This window comes from Ahaetulla prasina, chromosome 15 (assembly GCF_028640845.1).
Source record: "Ahaetulla prasina isolate Xishuangbanna chromosome 15, ASM2864084v1, whole genome shotgun sequence".
Classification (NCBI taxonomy): domain Eukaryota; kingdom Metazoa; phylum Chordata; class Lepidosauria; order Squamata; family Colubridae; genus Ahaetulla; species Ahaetulla prasina.
The window spans coordinates 14,490,405-14,517,718 of NC_080553.1; the positions used below are offsets into that span (position 1 = coordinate 14,490,405).

At 49.9% G+C, this 27,314-nt stretch overlaps 1 protein-coding gene across 3 annotated transcripts in view; it reads right to left on the minus strand.

Moving 5' to 3' along the window:
- PXN (paxillin) overlaps nt 1–27,314 on the minus strand; it is a 74,296-nt gene that overhangs the window by 9,129 nt on the left and 37,853 nt on the right. The window contains exons 3-11 of one of the 3 annotated variants that reach the window (XM_058158310.1): nt 18,958–19,055; nt 17,142–17,281; nt 15,012–15,213; nt 13,528–13,663; nt 10,799–11,707; nt 8,851–9,117; nt 6,537–6,908; nt 4,879–4,938; nt 3,088–3,258 (exon numbers count right to left, since the gene is read on the minus strand). In XM_058158310.1, coding sequence (XP_058014293.1) covers nt 3,088–3,258; nt 4,879–4,938; nt 6,537–6,908; nt 8,851–9,117; nt 10,799–11,707; nt 13,528–13,663; nt 15,012–15,213; nt 17,142–17,281; nt 18,958–19,055 — 2,355 coding nt within the window. The remainder of the gene's footprint in view (nt 1–3,087; nt 3,259–4,878; nt 4,939–6,536; nt 6,909–8,850; nt 9,118–10,798; nt 11,708–13,527; nt 13,664–15,011; nt 15,214–17,141; nt 17,282–18,957; nt 19,056–27,314) is intronic. The other 2 variants (XM_058158311.1, XM_058158312.1) reach the window with 2 other exon arrangements.

Here is a 27,314-nt window from a genome sequence, read left to right on the forward strand (position 1 = left end):
CAGGGACCACTAAATTCATAATTTTAAATCCCACAGACCACTAATAGGATTTGCCTAATGACCAGCTGGGTGGGAGTGGCTAGGTGGGCATGGGACTGGGTGGGCATGGTTGGGCCAACTCGATGTCACTCACATCCAGGGGTATCTTGTCGGCCTCTACTCACCCCTCCCCTGCCAGCCCTTCCTCGCCTCCTCGCCCGGGTTCCTTAGGGCCCCAACAGGAAGCAGTTGTTAGAGCTAAGCAGACACCACGAGAAAGACAGCTCAGTTCAAATTGGATCTGACCGAGAAGGAGGTTCAGGAGAAGCACCTCACTGAGGACTAGGAGCATAGACATTCCAAGCAGAAGGAAGACCTGCGGGAATGCAAGGCCAGGTACCGGCGCCTGGAGGCTCAATGAGCTGAGATGGTCAGCCAGTTCCAGGCCATGATGCAGTCCCACTGGAACGAGGCCCTCCGGCTCTTCGCCACCAGCGGCTCTTCCCTCCAGCCTTCGCCCAAAGCCCCACACCTGGAGGCCAAAGCAGACCCCAAGACGGAATTTCTGCCCCCCTCCGACCCCCACAAAAAGACCCCGAAGGGAGAGACTCTCTGCCGCAACACAAACGTTCATTGCACGTATCTGGCCCGGGGACCATAGTTTGAGCACCCCCAATTTTGCGCAATATAAAAAAAATGCAAATAATTTTTCTGTGGACCACCAACATTTTCTCACGGACCACCAGTTGGTGACCACTGGTCTATGAAGCTTCTCCCGTCATCCAGGTCACGGTTGGTTCCCAAAGGTGCTTTTTCGAGAGGCAGCTGGACTTCCTTGGTTTTTTTTCTTCTGAAGACGTTTCGCTTCTCCTCCCGAGAAGCTTCTTCCGTTCTCACTGGAAGAATCCTGAACTGAGAACGGAAGAAGCTTCGCGGCAGGAGAAGCGCAATGTCTTCAAAGAAAAAAAAAAAACCCAAGAAATGGGAATAGCACCTGGCATTGGATCGGGAGGAAAATTATGAATTGTCTATATCAAGGGTCTGCAAACTTGGCTCTTTCAAGACTTGCTGGCTGAGGAACTCTGGGAGTTGAAGTCCACAAGTCTTAAAAGGGGCCTCTGGTGGCTCAGACTGCTAAGACAGTCTGTTATTAACAGCAGCTGCTTGCAATTACTGCAGGTTCAAATCCCACCAGGCCCAAGGTTGACTCAGCCTTCCATCCTAGTTTATAAGGTAGGTAAAATGAGGAGCCAAATTGTTGGGGGCAATAAGTTGACTTTGTATATAATATACAAATGGATGAAGATTATTGCTTCACACAGTGTAAGCCGCCCTGAGTCTTCGGAGAAGGGCGGAATATAAATGCAAATTTAAAAAAAAAAAGACTGTTATTAATCACAGCTGCTTGCAATTACTGCAGGTTCAAGTCCCACCAGGCCCAAGGTTGACTCAGCCTTCCATCCTTTATAAGGTAGGTAAAATGAGGACCCAGATTGTTGGGGGCAATAAGTTGACTTTGTATATAATATACAAATGGATGAAGACTATTGCTTCACACAGTGTAAGCCGCCCTGAGTTTTCGGAGAAGGGCGGAATATAAATGCAAATTAAAAAAAAAAAAGACTGTTATTAATCACAGCTGCTTGCAATTACTGCAGGTTCAAGTCCCACCAGGCCCAAGGTTGACTCAGCCTTCCATCCTTTATAAGGTCGGTAAAATGAGGACCCAGATTGTTGGGGGCAATAAAAAGTTGACTTTGTATATAATATACAAATGGATGAAGACTATTGCTTGACACAGTGTAAGCCGCCCTGAGTCTTCGGAGAAGGGCGGGATATAAATGCAAATAAAAAAAAAAAGAGCCAAGTTTGCAGAGCCCTGGTCTATATCATCCCAAAAAGAAATGTCCTTCAAGGGCCAGGGAGAAACTTTGGAGGGGCTCATGCTAGGACCCCTTTGCTAGGACATAGAGTTTTCTCTAGGTTCTTCCAATAGGGCCACTGCATTTATCTGCATGGTTTTAATAGCCCTCTCTGATCTTTTTAACGTTTGTGTTTACTTGCCTCTCGCCACAAGGTGGCGCACATAATCCTTCCACCGTTCTATTTTCACAACAATGGCGCCATGGGGTTGTGGGGAGGGGCTTGGGCTGAGAGAGCTCAAAGCCACTCAGGTAGTTGTCATGTTGAAGGTGGGACTAGAAGTCACCATCTCCTGGGTGATTGGCCCAAAGTCACCCAGTCGGCTTTCATGCCTAAGGCAGGACTAGAACTCACCATCTCCTGGTGACTGACCCAGTCAGCCAGGGGGCTTTCATGCCTAAGGTGGAACTAGAATTCACCATCTCCTGGTAATTGACCCCAAAGTCACCCAGCTGACTTTCATGCCTAAGGCAGGACTAGAATTCATCATCTCCTGGTGTTTGGCCCAAAGTCACCCAGCCGGCTTTCATGCCTAAGGTGGAACTAGAATTCACCATCTCCTGGTAATTGACCCCAAAGTCACCCAGCTGACTTTCATGCCTAAGGCAGGACTAGAATTCATCATCTCCTGGTGTTTGGCCCAAAGTCACCCAGCCGGCTTTCACGCCTAAGGTGGAACTAGAATTCACCATCTCCTGGTAATTGACCCCAAAGTCACCGAGCCGGCATTCATGCCTAAACTGGAACTAGAACTCACCCATCTCCTGGCAATAGTCCCAAAGTCACCCAGCTGACTTTCATGCCTAAGGCAGGACTAGAATTCACCATCTCCTGGTAATTGACCGCAAAGTCACCCAGCTGACTTTCATGCCTAAGGCAGGACTAGAATTCATCATCTCCTGGTGTTTGGCCCAAAGTCACCCAGCCGGCTTTCATGCCTAAGGTGGAACTAGAATTCACCATCTCCTGGCAATTGACCCCAAAGTCACCCAGCCGGCTTTCACGCCTAAGCTGGAAGTAGAACTCACCCATCTCCTGGCGATAGTCCCAAAGTTATCGAGCCAGCTTTCATGCCTAAGGCAGGACTAGAATTCACGGAACTCCTGGTTTCTAGTCCAACCTCTTCACCACAACACCAAACTAGTTCTCAACAATGAGAGCTGAGGCTCTTTCCTTGAGGCTTACCTGTCCGGCAATTGGTTTCTTGCACGCTCCGCATACGCCTTTGGCGACCGTTGCTACTCCGAGTTTGTTCAGGTCAGACTGGAGGCTTCCAAGCATGCTGTCCAGCTGGCTGCCGGGCTTTGGAGGGGTGGTGGACGGATAGCTGCCGGCTCCTTTCCCCTGGGACATAAACTAAAGGAGAGACCCAAGCACAGAATTGTCAGCTACAAAGCCACAACCGCAACGAACTTCTAACCGTTGGGAACGTCAAAAGGAGCTGTTTGGAATTTCCATTCGCGGGTCCTGGAACGGTTGGTGCAACTGCAGAAGCCAGCAAAGGGTCACGCTTGAGGATCGATAGAAGGGGCTCTTGTTAAAAAAATTAAAAAAACCTGGGTCACCGTGGTTTTCCCAAGAAAAGAGTCCACAGAAGGGGTGAAATCCAGCAGGTTCTGACAGGTTCTGGAGAACCGGCAGCAGAAATTTTGAGCAGTTTGGAGAACCGGCAGCGGAAATTTTGAATAGTTTGGAGAACCGGCAAATACCACCTCTGGCTGGCCCCAGAGTGGGGTGGAAATGGAGATTTTGCAATATCCTTCCCCCAGGAGTGGGGTGGGAATGGGGATTTTGCAACATCCTTCCCCCATGAGTGGGGAGGGAATGGGGATTTTGCAATATCCTTCCCCCAGGAGTGGGGAGGGAATGGGGATTTTGCAATATCCTTCCCCCAGGAATGGGGAGGGAATGGGGATTATGCAGCATCCTTCCCCCTGGAGTGGGGTTGAAATGGAGATTTTGCAGTATCCTTCCCCCTGGAGTGGGGTTGAAATGGAGATTTTGCAGTATCCTTCCCCCAGGAGTGGGGTGGGAATGGAGATTTTGCAATATCCTTCCCCTGGAGTGGTGTGGGAATGGAGATTTTGCAGTACCCTTCCCCTGCCACGCCCACCAAGCCACACCATGCCCACCAAGCCACGGCCACAGAACCGGTAGTAAAAAAAAAATTGGATTTCAACACTGGTCCACACACACTTAAGTATTTTACAAGCACAGAGGAAGTTCAGAGCACTTCAAAACACCACAGGGCCCTTCCTCGGCGGTTCTACTCATCCAAACCACAACACAGCAATTATTTTGAAAGAGGGCTAGAGAAAGGAACTGCTTTAAATTTGAGTGTAAATATATATATATATATATATATATATTTTCGGAACGAGAGTTGTCGAAATTTGGAATACGGAGCCGAGCCCGAAATGGACGTCGTTCAAGCGAGACATTTTACCCGACTGTCAGAAGGATGGAAGGCCTTGTCCAACCTCGAGAGCCGGTGAGAATCGAACTGCTGGCGGTCGGCGTTTCAGCAGAATTAGCCTGCAACGCTGCGTTTCTTACCACCGGGGCTGCTAGTAACTTTCGTAGGCTCGTAAGTAACTTTTAGAGGCATTTAGAATTCGCTGCTCCCACGTGGCTAGCAATTTAAGCGCACGGGATATAATTTTGAATTTTTACGGGCTCATCGCTGAATCTCAGTTGCCTTCTCCGTCGTTTCTCTAGCCCCAAATTTCTCCACATCCCTCAAAGACCATCATGCCACAAGACCCCCCCTCAAATTCATGCGAGGTTTACAAAGCCGACCGCCGTTTCTTTTTTAAGCTTGCAACCGACAAGCCTTCAGGAAGACCCAGCAAACTAACTAACCCCTCGCGACTCCATGCACAAGATCCACATTTTGGGGTCAAAGACTTTTTTTTTTATTATTATTTTTTTCCCCCACTCAACATGCCGAAGCAGGGATTAAAGCAAAACTCCTGCCTTCTCGGGAGTAGGCGGTCGAGTAGCAAGGAGGTGGTCCAAAGGTGGAAGAGGAAGGACCTGAAAGAGCAGAAGTTGGAATGAGCTGAGCAATTCCTGCATCCGTTTAAAAACGAAAACAACAAAAAAAAGCTAGATGGATGGATGGATGGATGGTTGGCTGGATGGATGGATCGATGGTTGAATTTTAAGAAATTCTGAATTCCACGTCTAATTTTTTTCACACTTACGACCGTTGTAGCACCCCAATGGCCACGTGATCCAAAATGCAGAGGCTTGGCAACTCACTCGTATTTATGGTGGTCGCGGTGACCCGAGTGGGGGGGGGGAGAAGGGGGGGGGTCACGTGATCTGCTTTGGCGACCTTCCGACAAGCCAAAGTCAACGGGGAAAGCCAGATTCACTTAACAACCGCGTGTCTAGTTTAACAATCGGCGCGATTCGCTTAACAACGGTGGCAAGAAAGGATGTAAACCGGGCGGGGGGGGGGGAAACTCACTTAATAAATGTCTCCCTTGGCAACATAAAATTTTGGATTGGGTCCTGCACCGTCTTCCTGAGATATGTACATACCGTGTTTCTCCGAAAACACAACCCACCCCGATAATAAGCCCAACCCTAATTTTTTTTTTAGGGACGCGGTGGCTCAGCGGCTAAGACGCTGAGCTTGACAATCAGAAGGCCGGCAGTTCGAATCCCTAGCGCTGCCGCGTAACGGGGCGAGCCCCCGTGACTCGTCCCAGCTTCTGCCAACTTAGCAGTTCGAAAGCAGGTTAAAAAATGCAAGTAGAAAAAAATAGGGACCACCTGTGGTGGGAAGGGAACAGCGTTCCGTGCGCCTTTGGCGTTGAGTCATGCCAGCCACATGACCACGGAGACGTCTTCGGACAGCGCTGGCTCTTCGGCTTTGAAACGGAGATGAGCACCGCCCCCTAGAGTCGGGAACAACTAGCACGTATGTGCGAGGGGAACCTTTACCTTATTTTTGCGGGGTGGTCCTAAAATTACCTCTACCCTGAAAATAAGCCCAGAGGGATGAGCAGGTGGGGGGTGGCAACTGTCCGGTGACAGCCCGCTGGTCCCTTGGGGCAGCATAAATACTGCTTTTGCTCTTCTCTTTCTGGGCGCAGCGTTTCTGTTTGTTGGGCCGCTTCCCTGAAGCCGGAAGTTCTGCGGCCAGCTTTGCTTTTACCCTCTTTTTGGGAGGCTCGCAGAAGGCTTTTTTGGTTTGCGGGATTCGAACTATTCCTCAAGCTCAGAATAGACAGAGGGAAGGATGGCAGGCAGGAAAATCCCCCCTCCCCATTTTCCTCCCGCGAGCCAAACAGCCTCCATTCCGAACGCTGAAGATTCAGAATGGAGCCCACGGCGCATCCAGCTCACCGAGTCTCGCCTGCTGCACCTTAAAAAAAAAAACCCGTAAGATCGCCTCGCAAAACATGTCCAAGTGCTTATTTTCACGTCTAAAAGAAAATAAGACTCGGTAATTATTTTCTGAGAAACACGGTAGGTGTTTCCTGGACTCAACGGTTGCCCAAAATTTCCATGCTGAAGTTGAGACATTTCTCACGGGAGTTTTTCGCCCCGTTTTGCGACCGTTCTGGCCAGAGTTGTGGAAGTTGTTAAGGAAGCACGGGAACATCAGAGAGAGGTCGTGCCTGCTGCGGTGGAGGGAAGGAGGGAGCCTCCTCTGTTTGACAGCTAACCGACACCGAGGCTTTGGAGGAAGGGGCCGGTCCGGTGGGCCGCGTGGGAATCGGTGCCTGCTGGGGGGAAACTTCTTCCAACAGCATTTCCCACGGGAGGGGAGGCTGAGTCGGATGGGCGGACGGCACATAGCGCAGCTGAGGGATATGCGGCGATGCGGGCAAGGGAGGTGGCGGAGGAGGAGGAGAAGATGGAAGAGAAGAGCCAAGAGTGGCGTTGACGGCAGCGGCCTTGGAGACATTTTTAGGAAGCTGCGGTGGAGGAGAAGGTGAGACAGAGATGGTCCTTCTCAGAGGGAGGGGTGACGTAGCAGGAATAATAACCTGAGGGGGGAAAAAGCAGGAAGAAACATGAACAGGCCAAAGATACCTCACCCAGAAATACTTGAAGGCACCAAAAGGAGATGATCACGGAGGTCCACCTTCTCCAACCTTCGCCCGGGCACTTCCCAAAGGGTGGAGGTCAACTCCAGAAGTCTCCGCCCATGGACACGCAGGCTGGGGGGGGGGAGTCTGAGAGTTGAGGTCTACCCCTTTTGGAAGGCAACAGGTTGGAGAAACGTTAACGGTAGTCTATCTCCCCTTCCTGAAGAACGAAAAACAAGAGCGAAAAACTGAGTAACAGCAACCAGAGGCCCGTTCCAAGTAGAAACAGATTGCCTGCATCTTTGTAGGCTTCCATCTGTTGAGCTCCTTCTGCTCCCAACTAGATGGAAGAACCTTTCAAAAACTATCTAACGGTGCTAGGTATTCCGTCCAAGAAATCAGTGATCCGAGGTCTCGCTTGGAAAAAATCTGGGAGGCCTCGTTCTACAACTAAGGAACGGGCCCACGACTGGCCTCTGTTGGAAACCCCAAAACAATTAGAGATGACAACAATCCAGAGAAGTATGGACTCTGAGCCAAACTGTACGGAAATCCAACCAACAGTTGCAGGTGAACCTCAACTGATGGCGATTACCAATTCGAGAGCACAATGAACGCTCCCCATCCCTCTTAATTCCTAGTAATCAACCCAAGAAAAAAGCTTATTTTGAAAGTGCTTTTCCGGGCTCCAGCAGGATATTAAGGCCCAGAAGATAATAACAACAACAGAATAACAGAGTTGGAAAAGGACCTTGGAGGTTTTCTAGTCCAACCCCCTCTCAAGCAGGAAATCCTAAACCATTTCGGGCAAACGGCTCTCCAATCTCTTCTTTAAAAACTTCCCGTGATGGAGTACCCACAACTTCTGGAGGAATTAATAATAATAATAATAACAGAGTTGGAAGGGACCTTGGAGGCCTTCTAGTCCAACCCCCTGCCCAGGCAGGAAACCCTACACCATTTCAGACAAATGACTATCCAACATTTTCTTAAAAATTTCCAGTGTTGGAGCATTCACAACTTCTGCAGGCAAGTTGTTCCCACTGATTAATTGTTCTAACTGTCAGGAAATTTCTCCTTAGTTCTAGGTTGCTTCTCTCCTTGATTAGTTTCCACCCATTGCTTCTTGTTCTGACCTCAGGTGCTTTGGAGAATAGTTTGACTCCCTCTTCTTTGGGGCAACCCCTGAGATATTGGAACACACTACTATCATGTCTCCCCTAGTTCTTCTTTTCATTAAACTAGGCATATCGAGTTCCTGCAACCGTTCTTAATATATTTTAGCTTCCAGTCCCCTAATCAACTTTGTTGCTCTTCTCTGCACTCTTTCTAGAGTCCTTTTTGTTCTCACTGTCCAGAAATTTCTCCTAGGTTGGTTCTTTCCTTGGTTAGTCTCCATCCATTGCTTCTTCTTCCCGTCTTCTGGTGCTTTGGAGAGTAAGTATGTTCTCCAAATATACTTTGGAGAATAAACCCACAAGTGACAAGGGATGGACCTCCCTCCCTCCCTCTCTCTCTCTCTCTCTCTCTCTCTCTCTCTCATTTTTTTTTGACATGCAACAAAGAAAGCATCTGATTATCTCTCCACTCAGAAGCTGCCTCGCTACATTCATCTCATTTCTCTTGGTCCTCAAGTGAAGGACCTCCGTTCTCTGCCAATTCCTAATTTTCAACTCGGCCAGCAAGATTCTTGTGGGCAAAGCATGAAGCATAAGAAATTATCTTGGTTTCATCTGCTGTAGGCATGACCAAGAAGAGAGAAGATCCATCTGCCATCGGCCATGGAAATGCTGCCTCTGGAAGGAACACCCCAAAAACTCCGGAGATGTTCTGGAAGCAGCACCCCAAAAACTACCTTCCTTGTACCAAACTGGAAGGCTCCTTCGGAGCTCCCGGCTACCTTTTCTATTCGTTGTCTACCATCTTTGTCCTTCTGAGGCGTGGAGGTGATGATGACCCCCTCGGTCAACCAGTCGTCGGGGCTCCGTGGAAGTTCTTCTTCTTCGGCTTTGCTGATGCCCAGCCGGTCTTGGAGCTCTTCGATCAGGCGGTCTTGGGAGACGGTTTTATGGATGAGGACCGGGCCCAGCTTGCGTCGCGGCGAGAGATCGCGGCACATGGGATGCACGTTGGAGAGATCTTTGGTTTTCCTGATCACAGACTTGATCTTTAAGGGAGGGGAGGAAAACGGTTGAGGTTGAGTAAGTGTGACCCCCCTCCCCGTGAACTGGTACGGCACAGAACGCAGGGTCTTGAAGTCGACCGGGGTTAGTGGTCACAAGCCGGGGAAAGCAGAAATGACCCCTTCCTCAACTGGAGGAAAAGTCCTTTCGGCACAGCCATAAGCAGCCAATCCATCGTTAGGAAAAGCTGCCCCAACTTGCAACCACATGCAGCACTGATGTTGTTAACTAGCTTGGTAATGAAACGTCTGGAAGAAAACAAGCAAGCTCAGAGAGCACCAAGGACCACACAGTCCTCCTTCTCCTTTTTCTCCTTCTCCTCTTCCTCCTTCCCTTTCCTTCTCCTCCTTTCTGCAACCCCCATTCCCCCTTCTAGCCCTGATGATGTTACCTAGTTTGGTTCATGAAACGTCTGGAAGAAAACAAGCAAGCCTAGAGAGCACCAAGGACCGCACAGTCCTCCTTCTCCTTCTCCTCTTCCTCCTCCTCTTTCCCTTTCCTTCTCCTCCTTTCTGCAACCCCCATTCCCCCTTCTAGCCCTGACAATGTTACCTAGTTTGGTTCATTAAACGTCCGCAAGAAAACAAGCAAGCTCAGAGGGCACCAAGGACCCCCGGTGTCCGCCCTGATCTACAGATCTCCTCCTTTACGAAACAATGAAGACTCAGCTCCTTTCAACCCTACCTGTATCTCAAAGGGGTTGAGAAACCCTGACGTGCAGGTGATTCCTATCCTTATCGTCTTAAGGTTGTCCCATTTCTCTCCACCAAGAGCAGCTCACTTCCTCTACTCAGTGGAGAGCCCAGCAGAAACCCAAAACACATTAAGAGCAGCACTTGGCCAAATCATCGTCCTACACCAGAAGCTGGTTGCGTCCACGTAGGACCATGATAAAAATTGAATAAAATAAATAAAATAAATAAATGATGGCGAACCTATGGCACGCAATCATCTCTTGGCCTTACTCCTGAGTTGTCCTCTCTGCTTGAGCTGCTCTTGCCTTCTGGCAGCTCTTCTCATGCCTGCATTAGGAACAGGCTCCTCCTGTTCCTCTGACTCACTACTATCAGTCTCTGGAGGTTCTGGAGTCCGCACCTCACTCCCCGATGGCCCTGGCCCCACCTCAGCCTCATCGCTGTCCGACTCCGTTGCCAGTTCCGTAGGCTGCTGATGGACCACAACAGTTTCTGGCACGCATGAGCAAGCGACAATCAGCTGGCCTTCGTGCGTGGGGCAGTGCCGGAAACCGGGAGAGATGGTCTTCCGGTTTCCAGCACGAGCATGCGCGCTGGCCACCTGATCGGCGCACGCACACGCACGGCAGCAACCAGAAGGCTTGCTTGCTGGCGTGCATGCACACGCCGGAAACCGGAAGTACTTTATCCGGCGTGCGCATGCCCCGTGGGCAGCTCCTCTTCCTGGTCACGGCCCTGATGTGCGCAAAGTGCTCCCTTTTCGTCACTTGGTGCCACTCACGCACACATGCGCGCGCAATCCCTTCTCAGCACTTGGTTTGCCATCGCTGATCTGGGAGACGCATGCAAAACTAGCTAAATCCAGGCGCAAACTCCAAAGCGTGTTTCATGCACAGGCCAAACCGGAAAGGCATCCCCTTCTTCGTGCCACCAGCTCTCTCATCTCTTCCCCAGTTCCCCGGATGCCTGCCTGGCTCGAAGTGGACATTCTCTCCACGGTAATCGTACGACCAGCGATCGTACGGTCCGGTTCTTCTTCCCGGACACGTTCGGCAGCCTTTGGCATGGCCGCGACGCCGTCGGGAAGGCCGTTCTTTCTGGATCCCCTCTCCGCCACATCAGGACAGCTGTTTGCCCTCACCGGATCTCGGCTTTCGGTCCCGTGGCTCGAGGCCTGCTGGACAGCCCAGCCGAGTTGGCTTTTGGTGCCTGGAAAACTCTCCCATCTTTCTACGTTAAAAAGATCGGGTGGGCCGACGGGATCCTTCTTGAGGGACGTTCTCGGCGCCAACAGAGACGTTTCCGAATTGCTCTGCCTGGCGTAACCCACAGTCCTCATTCCGTTCTCCTTGAAAGAAGACGCTTTGGTGTGGAAGAGAGCCCTCTCTTCTTGGGGGGCCGGCGTCTTCGAAACCTTGCTCAGAAGCAAAGGAATGTCTTCGCCCTTCAGGTTGTCCTCCTTCCGAGCTCCTTCTGGCTCCACGGGTTTTTGAGTTGCCGCCGCACCATCCGCGCAAATCCACAACAACTCGGGCTCCGAAGAAGAGACCTGTGACTTCACAGGAGGGGTTTTGCTGGGTCCCTCTGAGCTTGGGCGGGGGGCAGAAGCTTTACCAAGCGGGGGCTTGGCCCAAGGTGCGGCAGGGCGACGAGGCAAAGCGTTGGGAGAAAGTTCCGGAACCGCTAAGCCGCCGCTTTTCTCGTCAATGCGGAGGACCTCCAACTCAAGAGGGACCACGGAACCCGGGGCAGGCCCGGCGTGGTTCGCCCTGCGGGCCTTTGAGGCACAGAGCAGCACCGTATGGGATGGAAGAGTGTCAGGCGGTCCGGAAGGCAGCTGTAGGGAAGGCTCGGAGGCCAGAGAGATGGTGGAACTGGTCTGAAAGAAAAAAGAAGGCAGGAAAGAAGAAAGGGGGAGGGGAAGGAAGACGGGAGAAAAAGATGGAAACAGGATTGAAGGAAGGAAGGAAGGAAGGACGGAAGGAAAAAAAAAAAGCAAAATAGCGACAGAAAAATAAAGAGGGCCCCCGCATTGAACCCACTCGAGTAAGTGAAAGGCAAAAGGAGACCCAGGAAGAAGGACAAAAAAGGACTAATCGTTCCTAACAGCAGCTGAGTCACAAAACAGTTTCTTCTTCTCTTTCTTATGGACTAAAGATCACGGATCTCCAAGCTTGGGAACTGTAAGGCTTGTGAGGAGGAGGAGGAGGAGGGGAGGAGGAGGAGGAGGAGGAGGAGAGGAGAGGAGGAGGAAAAGGAAAAGAAGAGGAGGAGGAGGAGAAGAGAGGAGGAGGAGGAGAGGAGGAGGAGAAGAGGAGGAGGAGAGGAGAAGGAGAAGGAGGAGAAGAGGAGGAGAGGAGGGGAGAAGGAGGAGGAGAAGAAGAGGAGGAGGAGGAGGAGGAAAAGGAAAGGAAGAGGAGGAGGAGGAGGAGAGGAGGAGGAGGAGAAGAGGAGGAAGAGGAGAGGAAGAGGAGAAGAAGGAGAGGGAGAAGGAGAAGAGGAGGAGAAGGAAAGGAGGAGGAGAGGAGGAGGAGGAGGAAGAGAAGAGGAAGAGGAAGATGACTTATTCAGCAGCCTTCAAAACATTGGGATTTGCGCTCTTGAGTCGAGAAAGGACGCCAACTGCCGAATCGGGGCCAAGGCTCAGCTAAGGAGCAAGATTTAAGCCATTCTTCGAAGTCCCCTTTGGCCTGCAAACAACCAGGCACGAAATTTCCCCGTCCTCATTGGGGATGAATATCCCACCCCTCAAAGCAGGCCAGGAAAAAGAGCCTCCAGCTGCCAATCCATTCCAGCGGCTTCTGCTTCGTGGGCCAATGGGCAGCAAGTGGACAAAGGGCCCAACGGTTTAGCTGAAAGGTTAAAATCAAAATTGCTCTTCGCACAATCAATGCGTGAGGCAGGTTTTCCTCCTCCACCATCCTACAAACGCCACTCCCTTAAACACTGATGATGTTACCTAGGTGGGTAATGAAACGTCTAGAACAAAACAGCAAGCTCCAAGAGAACCAAGGAGTTTACAATTCTTCCTCCTCCTCCTCCCTCCTCTTCTTTGCAAAAAACCCTCTCTTCTGCTACTGATGATGTTACCTAGTTGGGTAATGAAATGTCTGCAAGAAAACTATCAAACTCACAAAGCACCAAGGATTCCTTAGTCCTCCTCTTCCTCTTCCTCTTCTTCTTCCTCTTCTTCCTCTCCCTCCTCTTCTTCCTCCTCCTCCTCTTCCTCTCCCTCCTCCCCTCCTCTTCTCGTCCTCCATCTCCTCCCCTCCTCCTCCTCCTCTTCTCCTTCTCCTCTTCCTCCTCTTCTTCCTCCTCCTCTTCCTCCTCCTCCTCCTCCTCCTCTCCCTCCTCCTCTCCCTCCTCCTCCTCCTCCTCTCCTGTCTCCTCTTCTTCTTCCTCCTCCTCCTCCTCCTCTCCCTCCTCCTCTTCTCCATCTCTCCCTTCCTCCTCCTCCTCTTCCTCCTCCTCTACACCCCACAAACCCCACTCCCTTCATCACTGACGATGTAACCTAGCGGGGTAATGAAACGTCTTGCAAGAAAACCAACCAATTTCCAAGAGGGGCCCCACCTACCCAAGGCATGTCGGTTGAAGCCTATATGTGAACAAGGGGTTAAGGGCGAGGATGTGCCAATACCATCATCCCTAGGGCACAAAGGAAGGGGTGGGGGACAAATGATAACAAAGGGGGGGCACCTTGAAGTCTGAAAGGGAAGCCATGAGCTCATCCAACTCTCTGGTAGCTGAAGAGGCAGATATGCGCGTCTGTTGCTGGCTGGAGGCGAATCGCTGGGGACTGCTCATCCCTCCTTGATTCACAGTAATAGCTGGTCTAATGGAGGCAAAAAAAAAAAAGAGAGAGAGAGAGAGAGAAAGAAACCATCATTTGAGGTTTGCTTCCAGGAACAGGAGAAAAAGACCCCCTTCCCAGCCCCCCCACCCCCCGCCTCTGGCCTTAGCCTAGAGCAGGGGTCTGCAAACTTGGCTCTTTTAAGACTTGAGGACTTCAACTCCCAGAGATCCTCAGCCAGCTTTCCTGGCTCTTACTTACTTACTTTTCTTACTTACTTATTTAATTTTTTATTTACTTTTTTACTTACTTTTTTACTTACTTTTCTTACTGCACGAATCAAGAAGAGGGCTGTGAAAATATTTACAGCCCCTCGCATCCTGGACATAAAATGTTTCAACTCCTACCCTCAAAACGACGCTATAGAGCACTGCACACCAGAACAACTAGACACAAGAACAGTTTTTTCCCGAAGGCCATCACTCTGCTAAACAAATAATTCCCTCAACACTGTCAAACTATTTACTGAATCTGCACTACTATTAATCTTCTCATCGTTCCCGCCATCCATCTCCTCCCACTTATGACTGTATGACTGTAACTTGTTGCTGGCAATCCTTATGATTTATATTGATATATTGGCCATCAATTGTGTTGTAAATGTTGTACCTTGATAGAATAGAATAGAATAGAATTTTTTATTGGCCAAGTGTGATTGGACACACAAGGAATTTGTCTTGGTGCAGATGCTCTCAGTGTACATAAAAGAAAAGATACGTTCATCAAGGTACAACATTTACAACACAATCGATGATCAATATATCAATATAAATCATAAGGATTGCCAGCAAAAAGTTATAGTCATACAGTCATAAGTGGAAAGAGATTGGTGATGGGAACTATGAAACGATTAACGTATGATGATGAACGTATCTTTTCTTTTATGTACACTGAGAGCATATGCACCAAGACAAATTCCTTGTGTGTCCAATCACACTTGGCCAATAAAATTCTATTCTATTCTATTCTATTCTATTCTATATCTAATTTCTCTTCTCTACCTAATTTCTATTCTATTCTATTCTTTTATGTACACTGAGAGCATCTGCACCAAGACAAATTCCTTGTGTGTCCAATCACACTTGGCCAATAAAAAATCTATTCTATTCTATTCTATTCTTAGCCCAGGGGTCTCCAACCTTATTAACTTTGTAAGTTACTAAATCCACAAGCCTTAGTAAGTATAACTAAGCCTTAGTAAGGCTTGTGGACTCAGCCAGCTTTGCTTGCTTTGCTTACTCTGGGAGTTGAAGTCTGCAAACCTTAAAAGTTACTAAGGTTGGAGACCCCTGCCTTCGCCGGATGGAGAGCAAGGAGGTAGCTTACTCACACAGGACTAGGCACGGAGCTTTCCAGTTCATCCAGAAGACTCTCCACGCTGGGGCAGACTTCTTCCGCCCCCGGCCCCCCGTTCCACTTGGCCTTTTCCATCCCTGGCGCTGCGGGCTGTGCGGTCAAAGAGGTAGTGTTCTCCAGGAGGCTGTAGTGGGAGCCGGTCCCACCGGGCCCCGAAGGGCTTCCTGCATTCTCATCTTACAAGTAAAAAAATAAAATAAAAATAAAATACAGGCAGGACTCGGAAGCGTGTTTCCCATCAAAAAAGCAGAAATATTAAGAAGAAGAAGAAGAAGAAAACAACCGATGGCCTTCTAATGAACAGCTCCTCCGTGGACCGGTTTGTTTTTGGACGTTGTAGGTGCTCCATTTGCCTGGAATGGCACAGGGTCTCCCTACTTAAGCTGGGGGGTTGGACTAGAAGGCCTCCCAAGGTCCCTTCCGACTCTCTTATTCTATTTGGCGACTGTGAGAACCATTAATCAGTGGAACGGTGAAGTTAACTTAAAGCCATTCCTTCAGGAACTCTGGGAGTTGAAGTCCACTCATCTTAAAACATGCTGGCCTGGGGAATTCTGGGCATTGAAATCCACCCATCCTTCCCAGGGAATTCTGGGAGTCGAAGTCCACTCATCTTAAAAGCATCCTGGCCTGGGAATTCTGGGAGCTGAAGGGATTTCTAGGCCTTGTGAGTGCTCCATCACAAGAAAAGATTGGACAGCCATTTGTTGTCAGCCTTGCTCGGGGTTGGACTAGAAGATCTCCCAAGGTCCCTTCCATCCTTCTGCTGTTGTTCTTCCTAACCAAAGCAAAGCTATCACGCTATAATATTTCGGGGGCCCACTTTTCTATTCCTTGCCCTCCCTTCCCTTCCAGCAGCTGCCAAGAGGCATGCCACTCACTCAGGAAGTGCATTTCCACGGGTGCTTAACGGACAGGCGTCAGACGTGGCCATCAGACCTCTGAGCAGTTCCCTACTATGAGTAGATCAGAGTCGGGCAGCAACGCAGCACAAGTTAAGACTGCTTTTATTATCAGGTTATCGTAACCAAACTTTGGGAGTCTGGAATGGGATTAAAGGTAAAGATTCCCCTCGCACATCTGTGCTAGTCGTTCCCGACTCTAGGGGGCGCTGCTCATCTCCGTTTCAAAGCCGAAGAGCCGGTGCTGTCCGAAGACGTCTCCCGTGGTCACGTGGCCGGCATGACTCAATGCCGAAGGCGCACGGAACGCCGTTCCCTTCCCACCAAAGGGGGTCCCTATTTTTTTCTACTTGCATTTTTTTTTTTACGTGCTTTCGAACTGCTAGGTTGGCAGAAGCTGGGACAAGTCACGGGAGCTCACTAGGGACTGGAACCGCTGAACTGCCGATCGACATGCTCAGAGTCTTAGCCACTGAGCCACCGTGTCCCACCTGAATGGGGTTACCCTCCCCTTTTATTCTTCCTGACAATTAGGGGGTGGGTGGGTGCCCTCATCAAACCTGATGCTTTCTCAGGTTACATTTCTGCTCCTGGACTCAAATTTCTTTTCTCTTTAAGTGTTGCTTCGATTGTGGTTCTTCCGCCTGCCTCCTCAAAGGTTACTCCTTCTACTACCCGTTGCAGGTAGCCCTCGACTTACAACCGTTCGTTTAGTGACCGTTCAAAAGTTCCTGGGAAAAGTCACCGGTGACCGTGGTTCACGCTTCAGACGTACGACCATTTTTTCGCCCTTCGGACCGTTTTTGCGACCTCCACGCAATTTGCGTGTGGACGCTCCGGCAGCTGACTCACATTTTATGACGGTCGCTGCGTCCCAGGGGCTGTGCGATCCCCGTTTTGCGACCTCCGGCCGAGCCAAGTCCGCGGGGGAAGGGAAGCTGGATTTTCACTTAACGACCGGTCGGCTAACTTTTAACAACGGCACTCATTCGCTGAACGGAATGTGGCGAGAAAAATCGTTAAAAAAAAAAACACAACGGGGCAAAACTCACTTCACAAGTTTGTCTTGAATTTCGGGCTCCGTCGCGGTCGTAAGTCGAGGGCTACCTGTATAGCCGTTCCGGGGGTCAGGTGGTGGTGCTGCTCGCCTCCTCCCCTCCCCCAATTGCGTGATCCTGACCCTAGAGCCCAGACCCTCGTACCTGTGGGGCTGGCAGGTGGGGGGTTGTGTTGCACGGCGTTCAATTCCAGGAGGAGCCGGTCCAGTTCGGACAGGTTATTGCCTAAGGAAGAAGTCATCAAGGTAGGAGATGGTTCCGCAGACTTCTGTTTGTTGGGGAAACTGAGGTTCAGGGGAGAAACAGTCTGTTATTTGGAAGTGACTCCTAAACACCAGCGCTCTGATCAGACAGGTTCCTGCCCTCCCTTCCTTCCTTCCTTCTTCCACTTTTCCTTCCTTCCTTCCTCCCTCCACCCTTCTTCCCTCCTTCCTTCCACCCTTCCTCTGACTTACTCCTTTTTCCCTCCCTCGTCTCTCTTTCCTTCCTCTCTCCCTCCCTTTTTTCCTTCCTCTCTCCTTCCACCCTTCCTCCCTCCCTCCTTCTACCCTTCCTTCCTTTCTTCTCTTTCTTTCCTTTCATTCCTTCCTCCCTCCCTTTCACCCTTCCTATTTGCCTTTCTCCTTTTCCCTCCCTCCTGTCTCTCTTTCCTCCTTCCCTTTTTTTTTTCCTCTCTCCTTCCTCCCTCTCATCTTCCTTCTACACTTCTTTCCTTCCTTCTTCCTTCCTCCTTTCTTCTTTCTTTCCTTCCTTCCTTCGTCCTCCCTCCTTTCACCCTTCCTATTTGCCTTACTCCTTTTCCCTCCCTCCTGGTCTCTTTTCCTCCCTCCTCCTCCTCCTTTTTCTTCCTCTCTCCTTCCACCCTTCCTTCCTTCCTCCCTCTCATCTTTCTTCTACCCTTCCTTCCTTCTTCCTTCCTCCTTTCTTCTTTCCTTCCTTCCTTCCGTCCTCCCTCCCTTTCACCCTTCCTATTTGCCTTTCTCCTTTCCTCCCTCCTCTCTCTTCCTCCTCCCTCCTCCTTTTTCCTTCCTCTCTCCTTCCACCCTTCCTCCCTCCCTCTCTCCCTCCTTCTACCCTTCCTTCCTTTCTTCTCTTTCTTTCCTTTCATTCCTTCCTCCCTCCCTTTCACCCTTCCTATTTGCCTTACTCCTTTTTCCCTCCCTCCTGTCTCTCTTTCCTCCCTCCCTTTTTTTCTTCCTCTCTCCTTCCACCCTTCCTCCCTCCCTCTCTCCCTCCTTCTACCCTTCCTTCCTTTCTTCTCTTTCTTTCCTTTCATTCCTTCCTCCCTCCCTTTTACCCTTCCTATTTGCCTTTCTCCTTTTCCCTCCTCCTTTTCTTCTCTCCTCTCTTTCCTTCCTCCTCCCTCCTCCTTTTTACTTCTCTCTCCTTCCACTTGTCCTCTAACACTCCTTTTCCCTCCCTCCTGGTCTCTCTTCCTCCTCCTCCTTTCCTCCTTTTTCTTCCTCTCTCCTTCCACCCTTCCTTCCTCCGTCTCATCTTCCTTCCACCCTTCCTTCCTCCTTCCTTCTCTTTCTTTCCTCTCCTTCCTTCCTTCCATCCTCCTCCTCTCTCCTCCTTTTTCCTCTCTCCTCCTTTCCTCCTTTTTCTTCTCTCCTCTCTTCCTTCCTCCCTCCCTCCCTTTTTTCCTTCCTCTCTCCTTCCACCCTTCCTTCCTCCTTCCTTCTCTTTCTTTCCTTTCCTTCCTTCCTTCCATCCTCCCTCCCTTTCACCCTCCCTATTTGCCTTTCTCCTTTTCCGTCCCTCCTCTCTCTCTTTCCTTCCTCCCTCCCTCCCTTTTTTCCTTCCTCTCTCCTTCCACCCTTCCTTCCTCCTTCCTTCTCTTTCTTTCCTTTCCTTCCTTCCTTCCATCCTCCCTCCCTTTCACCCTCCCTATTTGCCTTTCTCCTTTTCCGTCCCTCCTCTCTCTCTTTCCTCCCTCCCTGGGAGGAAATTAGAATACCTATAGACGTGTTCCTCGTCGCTGGCACGCGAAGGAGAGATGGCACACTCTCTGGGCACAGAGGCACTGGAACTATACATAGGAGACTGAGACGGTGGCTGTAAAAATGAATTGGACATTTTATTTAAATGCGTTAGGATCGCCAGCCACGTTAGTCAACATTTCTACTAGAAGACCGAACTCGCCCTGCGCTACAAAAAAAATCTATGGCAGCTGTACAGGTCAGTCCTCGACCTACGACCCCAACATTTTTTTGCCAAATTTAGGGACGACGTTCAAAGTTACGTCGTCCCAGAAAAAGAGTGACTCGTGGAGGCCATTTTTCACACTTAACGACCGTTTGCAGCATCCCCGTGGAATTCTCATGGGATGAAAATTCAAGACGCTCGGCAACTGTCTCATACTTACGACGGTTGCAATGCCCCGGGGTCGGGTCAACGAGCAAGTCAACGGCGAAGCCAGATTCGCTTAGCAGCCGAGTTACTATCTGAACAAGAGCAGCGATTTACTTTAACCAACCGTGACAAGGAAGGTCGTAAAAATGGGGGCGAAACTCCCGTCGCAAGTGTCTCGCTTAGCGACATAAATGTTGGGCTCAATTGAGGTCCTAAGTGGAGGACTTTCTGTGCAGTTTTTTTTTTTAAAAAAAGAGAGAGGGAGGAAAAGCCAGATCATTATGAGAACTAGCTTCCCTTTAGTAGACATGCCCGATGGAAATTTCGAAACGGGAAACAAACAGGATGCGCAGCAAACAATGACAATCTTGTCGTCACAATTGTCCTTTCCTCCTTTCTGGAAATACAACTCACGTTTCCCCTCCTCTCTACTGTGGATTTTACAGATAGTTCTCAACTTACAACAGTTCATTTAGTCAACTGAATGGAGCTGAGTTTTTTTACTGGCCGGATGCCCTTCCTGTCGCCAGTACGGAGTTTTTAGTTCAGCAGATATATTCTCATGGTGCCCAGACAGAGAAATAAATATCTGCCTCTACCTAGGATCGAACTCACAGCCTCCCGATTGTGGGGCGAGAGCTGCACCTCTACGGCACCACACCACTCCTGTAAAGGGCATTTATCATCTTCTTTTAATGACCCCATAATCCCTTACGGGGTGGAGTCGGGGCAACTGAATGGAGCTGAGTGTTTTACTGGCCGGATGCCCTTCCTGTCGCCAGTACGGAGTTTAGTTCAGCAGATACATTCTCATGGTGCCCAGACAGAGAAATAAATATCTGCCTCTACCTAGGATCGAACTCACAGCCTCCTGATTGTGAGGCGACAGCTGCACCTCTAGGCCACCACAGCACCACTCAATTTTATCTCATTTCTCTCTATGGTAAATTGTTGTGTTTTTTAACTCCAATTTCATTTTAAATTGTATTTTACTCCAATTCCATTTTAAGTTGTTTTTTAATAGGATTTTAGTAATGATTTTTTGGAACTCTGTATTTTGATATGGCCTATGGGCTAATCGATAAACTAAAGTTGTTAAAGGAATCATGCGGTCACTAAGCGAATCTGGGGGTCGTCGTTCCCCCCACCTCCATCCCCGTTGACTTTTCTTCTTGGAAGCCCCCAGGGACTTTGCAACCGTCATAAAAACAGGCCGGTTGCGACATTTTGACCACGTGACCATGGGAATTCCGCACCGGTTGTAAGTATGAGGAACGGTCGGCATGACTCAACTCTAGGGTTGACTCTAGGGGGCGGTGCTCATCTCCATTTCAAAGCCGAAGAGCCAGCGCTGTCCGAAGACGTCACCTTGGTCATGTGGCCCGGCATGACTCAACGCCAAAGGTGCACGGAACGCTGTGACCTTCCCACCGAAGGCGGTCCCTGTTTTTCCACCTGCATTATTTTACCTGCTTTCGAACTGCTAGGTTGGCAGAAGCTGGGACAAGTCACGGGAGCTCACCCCCGTCTCGCGGCAGCACTAGGGATTCGAACCGCTGACCTTTCGATTGAGAAGCTCAGCATCTTAGCCACCGCGTCCCTTCTAAGGAGATAGGTCATAGGAAAGATGAGAGGAAGGGGCGATGGCCTTACCTGATACGCTCCTTCCTGGGTGTGCTGAGAGCGAATCCAAGGAACGGGTTAACCCAGCCTTCCTGCTCGTTAGACTGAATCAATCAAGTCTTTGTAGACGCGTCTCTCATCTCTCATGTCTACTTCCCCAGTTTTCCAGGACGGCGTGATTATTGACTTGACCAACCCTGGTCTCTGGTCCAGACTCTGGCCACCAGGGTTGGATTCTCTCTCAACACAGTGAGAAGGAGCGTGTCGGGTTAAGACCAACGCCTCTTCTCCGAGTGTGCTGAGGAGAATCCAAGGAATGGGACGTGCCAAAGTCGGCGTGTCTTTAAGGGTGGGCAGCGGTCTGGTCCAGAGTCCCCGAGTCTTCGTACTCGTCTAACTCGCCTGCCGAAGGCCGCTTCAGTGGAAGCGAAGGCATCCAGCTTATGCCGTCAAAACAGGGATGGGGACGGCCACGTTGCTACACTGCATTTCTCCTCAATGGTGCCGTAGTGGCCGCGCTTCTAGCGGAGTGGGGTGTAAGTCGCCGAGGCAACGGAAAAGCCCGAAGTTCATATGATTTGGCGATGCACACCCGTACCCACCGGCCTATTGTTGCTGCTGTGACTTTATTACCCAACGTGGAAGGTTGGAACGACACGAATAGGGACTCCGATCTCCGAAAGTAAACTTAATATAAATGCAGAGCGCCCTCTTAGCGTCCAAGGGTTGCCATTTCCTCTCTAGGACATAGGTCCAGTGGCGGATTAAAACTCAGTGGTGCCCTAAGCACTGATATACCTTGGTGCCCCTCACCCCTCCTTTGTACATACTGTACAAACGAAACCAAGCTTGGGCTACACAAACGTTCGACAAAAATGCGACACAACATCCATTTTAATATTTCACAAGTTTAATGCATCAAAGTTCCAATTGTCTTGACCTGGAAGACATTTTTCTACATGTCACTTTCGCAAAACCACGGATTAACATCCTCAAAATTAATACTTCTCAAAATGTCGGCTTCAATTTGTGTTGTTGTTGTTTTTTCCAATCCAAGGTTGTTGTTTTTTTTACTTTATATGATTTATACAGATGCGTGAATGGTGCAATATACCGGAGTTTTATATATTTCAATAAAAAATAAACATCATATTATTAACACACAAATTATTACTTTTCATTTTCATTGTTTCATATTATTCGCACGGATCTTTTAGTTCAGTTCTAAACCTTCTCCTTACTCTCAACTCTTCCGTGTATCTTAATATATTCAGGGGGGAAATCCAGCAGGTTCTGGAGAACCGGTAGCGGAAAATTTTGAACAGTTCGGAGAATCGGCAAATACCACCTCTGGCTGGCCCCAGAGTGGGGTGGGAATGGAGATTTTGTAATATCCTTCCTGCAGGAGTGGGGAGGGAATGGGGATTTTGCTGTATCCTTCCCCTGCCACACCCACCAAGCCACGCCCACAAAACTGGTAGTAAAAAAGAATCTGAATTTCACCCCTGAATATATTGGTATATATATACTATAGTTCCCCTCTTATTTCTATCTCTATTTTAGCTTTTTTTCCCCCTCCTATCACTATAAAATTCAAAGACGTGGTAATATTTCTTTTCTAATCCCCATTACCACACGTATTTTTTCTTACAATACATTCTTTCATTTTCTAACCACCCATTATTTAATTCTAGCATATTTTTTTATACTTATTTGATAGCACTATCATTCGAATTCTAACCTTCCAATTAACAACTCAATTTTTCTTCATACCTCTCTGTTCACATTTCCCATCCTTGAGATTCTACTATGAAGACACAGGTTTACATCAAAATATAGTCTTTCATTATCTAATCACCTTTTAATTCTAGTATTTATTAGCCATATTTTGATATATATATATATTTAACTGTCACATGACATACAGAGTAATTATTCAACTTAATACAGTTCTAACATCAATGCACATTATTAAAACACTTCCATTTTTAATACACCCAGTGAATTGAGTTTTTCTGGAACCACAACTTGATCTCTTTGGGTTTTTCTCACAACGTTTCAGTCGTGAGAAAAACTTCTCTGCTGTGCAATTGGTGACCATTAATGTTAAAAATATTCTCAAACCGCAATTTCAACGTTAGGAAAGGCGGTCTCTCTCATTGGTTTTCTTGCAACTGTGCTGCAAAGTTCCACGTGAGCGAAAAAGGTGCTTTTTCGGTTGTTTTGAACTTAGGAAGAAGAGAAGAACATGTGGATAAGCATCGACATGTGTCTTAACAAGTGCTTTGAGCACCTTCCGCTTTCTGATAATTGGGAACTAAGCACCTTGCTGGGTGGCATTAGGAACATCTGGTCAGACAGGATAATTTTATATACACTGAGAATGTGTTGCAGCAAAGACAAATTCCTTGTGGCTCCAATCACAAGTGGCCAGTAAAGAATTCTACTCTGTTTTTCTATTTTTTTTTTAATTTTTTAGTATGTTTTATTTTTTTAGTATTTTTTTCTATTTTGTAATTTTTTTGTTATTTTTTATTTTTCTATATTCTGTTCTATACTATACTATACTATACTATTCATCTATTCTATCTATTTCAATGTACACTTTTCCTCTCCCCTTCTTTCTGTTTAGAGCAGGGGTCTCCAACCTTGGCAACTTTAAGCCTGGAGGACTTCAACTCCCAGAATTCCCCAGCCAGCTTTGCTGAGAGAAGAGAGGGAGGGAGAAAAGGAGAAAAGGGAGGGAGGGAGGGAGGGAAGGGAAGAGGGAGGGAAGGAAGGAAGGAAGGAGAAAGAGAAGAGAGGGAGGGAGGGAGGGAGGGAAAGAAGGGGGGAAAGGAGGAAGGGAAGAGGGAGGGAAAGAAGGAAGGAAGGAAAGAGGGAGGGAGGGAGGAAGGAGAAAGAGAAGAGAGGGAGAGAGGGAGGGAAGGAAGGAAGGAAGAAGAGAAGAGAGGGAGGAAGGGAAGGGAAGGGAAGCTTTGCTGGCTGGGGAATTCTGGGAGTTGAGGCTTAAAGTTGCCAAGGTTGGAGACCCCTGCTTTAAAGAATCCACTGACATCCACCTCAGGACAATAAAAAATAGTTCTATCCGAGTACCAGAAACTAAGCCTCGTCCCGTAAACTTTGAGGGATGGGGTTTTAGGAGGTGTTTACAAAGGGAGGAGAAGGCATTTACTTTAGAATTACTCTTCCTCGGATCACGCTAGCGATCATCCAAACGTGTGGCTTCAGCAGAGTAGAAGTCACCTCCCATGTGTAGCTTTTCACCTGGAACCGCACGCTAGCAAAAAATAAAGTTTATTCACATTCAAAGACATGCCAGGTTTATCTGTCAAGGCACGTCTACTCCGTGGCAGTTCAAAAAATGGGGGGGGGGGGGAGAGAGAGGAAAAGAAAGTACATAGGATTAAAAAGGGTAAAAGGTTCCCCTCGCACATATGTGCCAGTCGTTCCCGACTCTAGGGGGTGCTGCTCATCTCCGTTTCAAAGCTGAAGAGCCAGCGCTGTCCGAAGACGTCTCCGTGATCAGGTGGCCGGCATGACTCAACGCCAAAGGCGCACGGAACGCTGTTCCCTTCCCACCAAAGGTGGTCCCTATTTTTCTACTTGCACTTTTTTTTTTTTTTACGTGCTTTCGAACTGCTAGGTTGGCAGAAGCTGGGGCAAGTCACGGGAGCTCACCCGGTTACGTGGCAGCGCTAGGGATTCGAACCGCTGTAACTGCCGACCTTTCGATCGAGAAGCTCAGCGTCTTAGCCAGTGAGCCACCGCATCCTATATCGTAGGATTAGGAGTCCCCTTTATTGTGTTTAAAGGGGGCGCGGTGACTCAGTGGCCAAGATGCTGACCTTGTCGATCTCCTCCTTGGTGGAGGAGAGCTCCCTGACGGAGGGAGATTTGTCTGGAGGGATTCTCCAGGGTCTGGACACCGATAGGTTGACTAGACCGGCGAACCATGGCCTTCTGGGCCAGTGGGGAGGCAAGAGTAGGATCTCCACTCTCTCCGCCAGCAACTTTCCCGATTACTCCTGGGATGAGGGGAAGCGGAGGAAAGGCGTAGAGGAGCCCCCCACCCCCACACCCCCGGGACCATGGAGTGGGGACTGCATTGACCACTTCTGCCCTCCGGTGTTGCAAACCGGGTATAAAACTTGGGTAGCTGGCTGTTTGGCGAGTGGCGAACAGGTGCAGGATTGGAGAGTTGAACTTTTTGGACAGTGTCCTGAACAGGTCCGGTGTGCAGGCGCCATTCTGCGTGGACTGTGGCTCAGCTGAGCCATTCCGCCTGTACGTTTGAAGTTCCCCAGATATGTTGTTTCGCAGGGGTAGAAGATGCCATTCCACCCAGTACCCCAAGCGCCCGGCTACTCGCCTGAGGGACAGGTGTTCGATTGCAGAGGGATTTTCTTGTTACATTTTTTGAGATGGGGCAGCAAATAAACAAACTTGGAGTAGGGAAAGGAAGTCAAAAGCAAAGCCTAGTTGGATGGCGTTTTAGGACCCACGCACTTGTGGTCCTTTCCTCCCATTGAGCCCGTGAAGAGGCTTAGCCGGCCACCGATGGGAGGGTTGGATTTGCAGTTATCGGGAGGAGCGATTGAAAGGACGACCCCCGCCGCCTCGGAATGGCCGTTTGGGCTGGAACTGCTGCCTGTTGTTGTTGTCTCTAAAGTCGGGCCTATCCAATGGGCGATCCTGACGCTGGAAGTATGGCCTCTGCGGCTGTGCGAAGTCGTGCGCGGCGTCCGCTGGTCTGAAGTTCGGCTTCCGAAAGTAGGCCGAGGATCGCTGGTCAGGGCGCCTGGTGATAGAGGGTAGGACTTTCTTTTTGTCCTTGGTCTCTATCAGTATAGGCTCTAAGGCCTCTCCGAATAGCTTGTCACCTTTGAAGGGGGCAGAAGCCAACTTCCACTTGGACTTCATGTCCGCCTGCCAGTGACGGAGCCACAGCAATCGTCGGGCCGTCACAATGGAGGCGATGGCCCTGGAAGCAAATCTGGCCGAGTTCAGTGTGGCATCGGCAGAGAATTCTGCCGCAGCTATCAGTTTGTTAAGGTCCTGGTGAGTGCGGACGTCGGTGGCTGGGATTCTGTCTTGCATCTGTTTGAACCAGAGCAAGGATGTCCTATTGAAGAAGGAAGCAGCCGTAGCCGCCTTAACCGCCCAGGCAGCCGCGTTATGGGCCTTGCGGAGCGTCAGCTCCGATCTCTTGTCCTCGGGATTCAAAGCGTCCTCCGCGTCATTGGATATCATGGTGGAGGAGGCTAAGGCTGCCACGGGCGCATCGACTGTCGGCGTTTGCAGTGCCGCGGAGAGATTTGGGGCCACATTGTACAAACGCCTGTCGCTAGAGCTCGGGGTCGGATACGACCCTGGTAGGGCCCACTGTCGCTGGACGACATCCAGGAACAATTTCGGGCAGGGGATCTCCTCGTTATCGGTGGCCGGCTCTGAGAACAACAAATTACTGGGGTCAGACAAGCCCAAAGCCGGATCTGACTCGGCGGGATCCATTCCCATCCGAGCTGTGGCTTTGGCTTTGTTGAGAAGTGACTTAAACAAGGCAGGGTTGAAGAGCCCTGTGTAGGATGCAGGCAAGTCCCTCGCGTTGTTCTCGGGTGCAGGAGGCTGCTGCTGCCCCTGTTGCAAAACGGGGTCGGGGGCCGGCGAGGCTACCTGCCGGCTTTTTTGTTGCATGCCGGCGGCGATGCCCTGAGCGATGGCCTGCGAGATGATGAGCCTCATTTGCGGGGACATCTCCGGCTCCTGCGCCTCCCTTGGGCGGAGACCCGCCGCTGTAGGGGTGAAGGTAGCCTCCGGGGTAGGCTTTGCCCTCTTAGGAGCCGGTTCGTCCCACGGACTTTCGGATGGGAGCGGATTCGAAACAGGGCCGAGGGACAAAAGCTCATCGTCCGGGTCTAGCTCGGGTTGAGAAAGCGGCTCTCCGGCGCCATCTGGTGACCAAGTCAGGCTAGCCACGGGACGAACCTCCTTTGTTAGAGGCGGTTGTAACGGCTGAGAAGCGCGGGGCGTGTTGTCGGCTTCGTCCACTGGGGGGCCCTCTTGCTCTGCCTCCCTCCCTGCGTTTGCAACTGCGTCTAAGGCGGCCTTCGGGCGGCTTTGCCCCGGGGAGGAGGAGGAAAAATCCTCGGCCTTGCTGGCCTTTCGGGAAGAGAGCAGCGCCTTTGCCCTGATTCTGGCTGCTGCTCCTCGGATAGCCGAATTGGGCTTGGTAGAGGAGCGTTTCTTTAAAACCCGAGGCTTGGGGGCTGGTAAACTCAGTTCTTCCCCACTCACGTTTTCGGCGAGGCTCTCTCCGGTTGCTGCTGCTGTTGCTGT